Source organism: Tigriopus californicus, chromosome 10 (assembly GCF_007210705.1).
Source record: "Tigriopus californicus strain San Diego chromosome 10, Tcal_SD_v2.1, whole genome shotgun sequence".
Taxonomy (NCBI): Eukaryota; Metazoa; Arthropoda; class Copepoda; order Harpacticoida; family Harpacticidae; genus Tigriopus; species Tigriopus californicus.
In genome coordinates, this window is record NC_081449.1 from 4,362,044 (window position 1) to 4,369,738 (window position 7,695).

The window sequence follows — 7,695 nt, forward strand, 5'->3', positions numbered from 1 at the left end:
TACTTCCTGACTTTTTAAAAAAATATTTTTGAAAAAAGTACACGTAGGTTTGAAATAGATTGCAGACATATTACCAACCACCTGCTTATGTTTTCCATCCATCTTAAATAGCTCTTTTATCATTGTAATTGTTTAAGATAAGATACCTATTTCAAATGTTGGAACTCAGTTTTGTTGAGTAATGAAATCCTCCTTTAAAAATCAGGCACATCTTGACGTATTTCATTATTTATGGGGTAAATGGTCATGAGGTGGATGGTTGATTTGGGAAGAATAGACTTACTATTACTTGCAAGAAACTTGAAAAACTTGATTTTTTTAAAAAAAGTTGTTCTGCAGTACATATACCACGCTCTCACATTATCGTTTTTCTGTTAATGAACTGAGATTTATCTTTTTCACGAACTATTAAAAATATACAAAATACTGATCAGTCTGGGACGCAGCATGGACATGGCAAGAAACTGCTCCCTAGGGATCCTAGGGAAAGCAGGATCAAATCCCAGCGCTAGAATACAATATGATATAATTTTCCTTTTCATCTACGTATTGCCGGGGCAGTAGTAACGAAATTACGTGTAACGAAATCAAAGTAATTTGTTCCTTTTTCATAAAGGAACTGTAATTCCATTACATTTTAAAATGGTGCCATTGCAATGACCTACATTTTCCAAAAAAAATATTCACTACTCATTCCTTTTTTTCACGCTCCAGAGTGACATTTTATTTTTCGGCAACTGAGGAAACTTGGACCTCCTAGGCAATCCTAACATAAATTTCCATTTTTTTCTAAATTGATTTATCCTACAGAAAGACACTCAGCGCTGAAAAATGCGCCTGCTTTTAACAAAAATTTTCAATCAACATGCTTTGGAGGCCATCAGGGACTTGAGTTTCTCGAGCTCTCCTGGCCCTGATTGTGTGATATATCAGTCAGACTTGGCCAAGTCTATGACCAAAATACCAGATCAACCCTACTTTCAAGGGTCACGTTAGCCAGGTCTGTCAACCTTAATTCGTTGGCGGATCAAATAGTTTATTGAATTAACATTAAATAAAAATCCTAAGTGTTTTTTCTTGAAGCGCTGGGGATTCCATTTTTTAAAGCGGTGAAGAAAAAACCATGTCAGAGCCTTTTGAAGTAGGCCATTAAAATAAGTGCTATTTTCAAGTGTTTACAGTAGCTTTATTTTACATTTTGAATTATTTTGCCACAATCTATGCCTGGCGTTTTCAGTTCAACACACTTCCCGAAACGTTTTATTCAAAAGTGAGCCATTTGAACTCCTATAACTCAGCAACTGTTACTACGATTTTCGCAAAATTTCGTTGAAAAGGGTATTTTAGTGAGCTCTCATAGTCCACTAATAAGCTCTTGGTAATGAAAGCTTTTTAAGGTGTATTACATAGGTTTTTGTCCATTTCCCAAATCAGAACATAAGAAATGTTAAAAGTATTTGGGTTACAAAATTGACTACAACAGATCAAAGCGCATAAGGTGGAGTTGCCAAACCTTTGACATGATAATGACTTTAAATGGGAGGGCAGCATATTGAACAATGAAGGAGCCCGAGAAACAAGTGAAAGTGGACTTCATTATTCGAACTAGCCTGGATTCTCGTGGGCTTGAAGGTGCTCTCAAAATGCACATTAAGCCTCGACGGTCAATACAATTGACCCTAAATCCTGTGTTGGGACAAAGCTCATGGGTGCTTTTAAAAGCGTACAGTATCAGATATCTTTCCTACCTTCTCGGAACACTGTACAGTCCCAACTTTTTTAGTTTCTTCCAATACGAAAGCTCTCTCTTTCCTGTGATGTTCCTAGTGAAACATCTGTGGACTTGTTCGACCTTTTGCAAACCTGCTGAACTCATTGAAGTCCAGATGGGCGACGCCAGGGACGGCTTTAGCTGAGCTTATTCAAGATGTGGCTGGACAATCGACTTGTACAGAGTTAGCATTGTGATACCATCTCTGGACTGAAATACCCGATAAATCCAACCACATGTCTGAAAAGCTTTGCCAATTTTCAACTGGATATGCTCAACGAACTTTCCATTATTTTGGAGGACCTCACAAAAATCCTTAATGGAAAAAATGGGAATGCACAACCATCGTGGTAGCTCTATTTCACTGCTTTCTTTGTAGGTGGTTGAACAATGATAATGCAAAACATTTTCATTTTTCAACCAAATTTCCTATATTTTCGAGCCCAAGAAATTGAAATGGGAACGAAATGATAAATTGTTTTAGACCTAATGATGAAAAAATCAACAAATACATCTGGTTAGAGTAAAGACTGGGTTTGAAATCTTTGAGTTTTGGTCTAAATATTTGAAGACTGAAGGGAGAGGCGGCAGGTTTAACTCCCCCTGCACCAAAAAATATGAGACGTTTGGTAAGAGTTTTTAGGGTTTGATTCATAGATTCCTATTATCTGTTTTTCTTGGTCCGTTTAATTACAAGGCAAAGAGAGCGAATGCTTTCATTGATTCTTTACCTATCAGCGTGTAACTTTAGTTTGGACACTCATAAGCAAGGCTCTAGCCAACCAAAACCTTTACATAGAAAGGGAATTATTACTTCATAAATAGTATATGGTTAGATTATACGTTAGCTTACATTGAAAAATGGTTATAATCAGACTGGAACTTGGGTAGATATCATCCTTTTAATCACATTTTTACCCCCGCTTTGTGAACACCTCTTTCCATTCTTATTTTGACAGAGCTCCACGTTCAGAAGCACGTAGGTAAAGTTATTTGTAATCTGTTGTTCTTGTTTATAGAGTCAATTGACAATGACGATGTTTATTGATATAAGTATTATACCTTAAGGTACGCTTTTCGATTCTCAATCTCATTCAGTTTTTGGTGTCATATATTAAGTTGGTATTGGTCACAGGCTTGAAAGGCTGCTCGTCCTTCTCACTGAGCCTTTCAACTCCTTGGCCTTAACATTAGGTTCAACTAGAGGTCCAACCTTAGTCATCATGATTTTGGACCGAATAGGCTAGCAATTGTTTTGACCGAAGATGGTGAAACCATGAAAATAAAAATATTTTGGGAAGGAAATTAAGATCTGGTCTTAAATTATTACAGATATACGAAATATAAAAAAAATTGGTCAAAATATTTGATTTAAACATTAATGGGCGAGTACAAAGCTTCCCAATCTCAGTGTAAATAAGTCTGGAGCAATTGCCACTTGAAAAGAAATATTGGGCCTATTTCTCATATTTATTTTCTGTAGAAAGAAAGTGTTGGCTTTAAAGAGCAATCAATCCAATGTAATGATGATGCTAAAAAGCAGAAATCGGAGTTTAATCCTCCTCAAACTCAATGCAGAGAAAAATATGGACAAATTGTCACTTGATTAAGTTTGAAAAAGAGTCCGAGACATTTCCGTCAGAAGGAACTGAAAAATGATTCAATCAAGATAAGGAAATGCTCAAAAGTAGGGCCAGTGTGGAAAAGGTTTGACATCGAGTGAAACACATGGTACCCAAGTACCAAATTTAGTGAGGCACGAAATATTGAAAATGAGGAAAAAAACAATGCTTCTACGTATATAGGCCAAAAAAGGAATTTGATAATGTTCAGTATTTTGCCTATGACGCTCTGAATTTTGTGATTTGGTTTGGTATGAGTTAAGAAAAGCCATTTTCATTATTTCCATCGCATAGGCAATCGAATATTTCTCGCATTAATAACCCCGCCTCTTATCAGCCTTAAAAGCTTCAACATTCTTGACATTTGCGCCTTACCAATGTGATTGATAGCAGTTTTCGCCTTCTAATCCAACCATCTACAGTTAAGAGCAACCATATTTTTGGAAACTTCCGTTGAAGCCGATGAACAAATATCAGACTCACAAGTTTGTAATGCTTGTGATCGGCGGATGATTTGCAAATTCTCATCGATCACTGTATTTAAGAAGTCACTCGTGTTCAAAGTCTTTGGCGCCCCGCGCAATGGCAACAGATTGGCGTTGTTACTTGAACAGTGGAGCAGAATTCAACATAGGAGTCGAAGTCGGTAGGTAGAATACAGTAGCAGCAGATACAGTAGGTAGATAGATACTATGTAGATACCAGGGCTGTCGAGTCGATCTTTGGTGATGACGTTTGTTCGCGCCGTTGGCCCGTGGTGTTGTAATAACTTAGCAACTCTGCGTGGCGAAATGATCGGGAGTCCGATGAATCGGTTCGGATTCTATCTCCCACGACGAACTCTTGAATCCCGTCCGCAATGTTGTTGCGATGAACGTGGTGGGCATTTGGGAGTTTCAGGACCAGGATTGGATTTAGTTGATAGGGGTTTTTTGGGATCCCAAGTCGCTCTTCGATAGCTCGTGAGTTGGTTGTCTTAACTCGAATTGTTCGACTTCACTTTGAGTTCAAGCACCAGGCTCAACCTTCAAGAGTTGCTAAGAACTTCTGCGCCCAATCCGTCGGCTCTGTTTGTGTTTTGGACGATAGCGTGATTCAGTTACATATATCTTAAGTCTATTAAGTTCATGCCTTGTGATTTGAAGTGTTGATGCAAGATTTTGTCTTGAAAATCAAGCGCTTTAGGTTGAAGCCTTTGAACGTTAGATAAATCTAAAACTTCATCGTCGTACTTTGTTCAAGAACAAGATAATACATCAATAAAGTCGGAGGAGTAACTGCGGAATTCTGTAAACAAGTGACAAGCGTTATCCAACCTCATGAACATAATAGCAGTTGTCTTTGCTATCACCACTATCATCTAAGCATCCAACCATAACGATCCCGAAAAGAACAACAGCTTCAACAACCATTGTTTCAAGTCTCTCATCTGAAAATGTCCCGTCTGAAACCGGACACATCTTCGTTCATGCAACATTTGCACAAAACCCTTGTGTTGATATTTTGCTGCAATGCTCTATTCTTGTGGTCAGAATGCGCAGGATTTGACGGGGATGGAGGGATTTTTCACAACCAGTTTGCCCTATTCATTCCTAAAGGCGAAGAGACTGCCAATCTACTTGCATCCAAACATGGGTTTGTGAACCTCGGGCAGATTGGCACTCTCGACAACTATTTCCTCTTTGAACACGCGCGTTTGCGCAAGCGCAGCTCAATTCCATCACGAACTCACTCGGTTCTTCTCACCGAGGAGCCGGAAGTCGAATGGTTTGCTCAACAGCAGGAGACGAGGCGAGTCAAGCGCGATGGTCAAATCTTGGATGCTAACTCAATTAGGGAACATAGCGGTAATGTCAGGCTCGCCAAACGACCCTTGTGGGACGACATCTTTGAGGAGAACGAGGAGGAGCAACCCGCGAAGCAGGTGTTTAAACGACAGAACACCTTTCCATTCACTCGCTCGTCGAGCTCCCTACCCACCGATCCGATGTATGGGCAACAGTGGCATCTTAATCATGGGGCCAATGGAGGATATGATATGAATGTAGCACCAGCCTGGGCTAATGGATACACTGGCAAGGGCGTAGTCGTGACCATTCTGGACGATGGAATTCAGACTAATCATCCTGATCTCATTCAAAATTATGACCCGTTAGCTTCCACTGATATTAACGGGAATGACCACGATCCCATGCCTCAAGATAACGGAGACAACAAGCATGGCACCCGATGTGCAGGGGAAGTGGCAGCATCCGCGGATAATGGCTTTTGTGGGGTGGGAATTGCTCACAGTGCCAGCATTGGTGGAGTTCGAATGCTCGATGGTGTGGTTAATGATGCGGTGGAAGCTCGGGCATTAAGTCTCAATCCAAATCATGTCGACATCTACTCAGCTTCATGGGGCCCAGAGGATGACGGCAAGACCGTTGATGGGCCCGGGCCCTTGGCCAAGAGAGCCTTTCTAAATGGAGTGGTGCGAGGCCGTCATGGCAAGGGTTCCATTTTTGTGTGGGCGTCTGGTAATGGAGGCAGACACTTGGACAATTGCAATTGCGATGGCTACACCAACTCTATCTTCACACTCTCGATCAGTTCGGCCACCCAAGGAGGTTATCGACCTTGGTATCTAGAGGAATGCTCGTCAACTCTAGCAACTACTTACAGCTCAGGTACACCGGGCCAAGATGGAAGCATTACCACAGTCGATCAAGATGCCAGACTTAGATCCGATCACATATGCACAGATTCCCATACCGGGACTAGTGCTAGTGCACCCATTGCCGCAGGCGTCGCTGCTCTTGCCCTGGAAGCCAATCCAAATCTCACTTGGCGCGATATGCAATACCTTGTGGTCATGTCGTCACGACATGAGCCTTTAACCCAAGAATCGGGTTGGTTTACCAACGGGGCGGGCCGTAAGTTCTCCCACAAGTTTGGATATGGTTTGATGGACGCGGGGAAGATGACGGATTTGGCCCGATCCTGGAAGTCTTTGCCGCAACAACACATCTGTCAGAGTGGTGTCATGGTGGCTGACATGTCCATCCCGGATAGCATCGGTACTCCGGCCACCGTGTCGACAAGATCCGATGCCTGTGGAGGCTCAATCAACTCCGTACAGTTTCTTGAGCATGTGCAATGCAAAATTTCGCTTCGTTTCTACCCAAGGGGCAATGTGATGATTGTTCTGACCTCACCGTCAGGCACAAGGTCGACCCTTTTGTTCCCACGACCTCGCGACTCGTTCGCCACAACCTTCGAAGAGTGGCCGTTCCTTTCGGTTCACTTTTGGGGTGAGAACCCCACCGGAGTGTGGAAACTCGAAGTGATGAATATGGGTCAAGAAACGCCCACTAAGGTGAATCGAGGGATTCTGCGCAAGTGGCAACTCATCTTCTATGGCACCCAAGACAATCCAGTTCGTGTGCCCAGAAACGTGGGCAATACTCGCACAGGAAAGCAGTCCACCCTCTTCAACATTCCGGCCAGTTTCTCGTTTCAGCCCTCGAAGCCGGCGTTTTCCTTCCCCAACTTTTTCAGTTCGTTCAGACGTCTCAAGCGTGACGATTCGTCTTTAACGAGTTTTGCAACGCCAGAGGACGACGAGAAAGAAAATAATGCGGAAGAAATTTCCTCCAGTCGGACAGAGACGAAGGCTACAAGGCTAGAAGATGTCTATTTGCAATGATGAGACCGATGAATGGTCTCCGACTAATTCAAGTGTTCATTCAGATTTCAGACTGCTCAAATCTAGGCATTAAATCCTTGATTATATCAAAAACCACGAACTGTGAACGTACAAAGTGCCATTCCAGAATTCCGGAATTCCAGCATTCCCTCTCATCCGTTTGAAGTGAAGCCTCTTTTGGCAATGGACATGTTCTCATTGAATATTAGTGCACAAATATATTCATTCTAATTATTTAAAACCACCTTCCCCAGCTCCAGACTGATCAACGGGCATTCCATTATATAATTATCTATGTATTCTAGAAACCTATCATTCTTGAATAAACTAGGAATCATCCTTATTCCACCTCCATTAAAGGACTACTGTCACATTTTTTGACTTTTGATGGTTCAGAGCTTGCGGTTTTTTGGACATACTAATTCCTTCACTTTTCACAGTGGTGAACATCCACCGCTGTAACAGCACATACAATATTGAAAGGTCATTTTACCTCACAGAGTCCAAATCATTTCCGAGCATCGAGGAATTAGTTTTGCTGGTTTCAAGAACCCGTTTTACGTTTGCTACAGGACCAGACTGCAAACAACCGTTCTTCGATTCGGCCATTACGA

General features: G+C 41.7%; 1 protein-coding gene across 1 annotated transcript; it reads left to right on the forward strand.

Moving 5' to 3' along the window:
* Positions 1-4,203: 4,203 nt before the first annotated feature.
* On the forward strand, positions 4,204-7,424 carry LOC131888966 (furin-like protease 2). The gene has a single exon (XM_059237937.1). It carries the CDS (start codon positions 4,829-4,831, stop codon positions 7,079-7,081), a length of 2,253 nt encoding a protein of 750 aa, XP_059093920.1. The 5' UTR covers positions 4,204-4,828; the 3' UTR covers positions 7,082-7,424.
* Positions 7,425-7,695: the final 271 nt, after the last annotated feature.

Excerpts from the sequence above, each read along its gene's own strand:
- LOC131888966 (XM_059237937.1), top strand. The coding sequence starts at position 4,829 with ATGTCCCGTCTGAAACCGGACACATCTTCGTTCATGCAACATTTGCAC.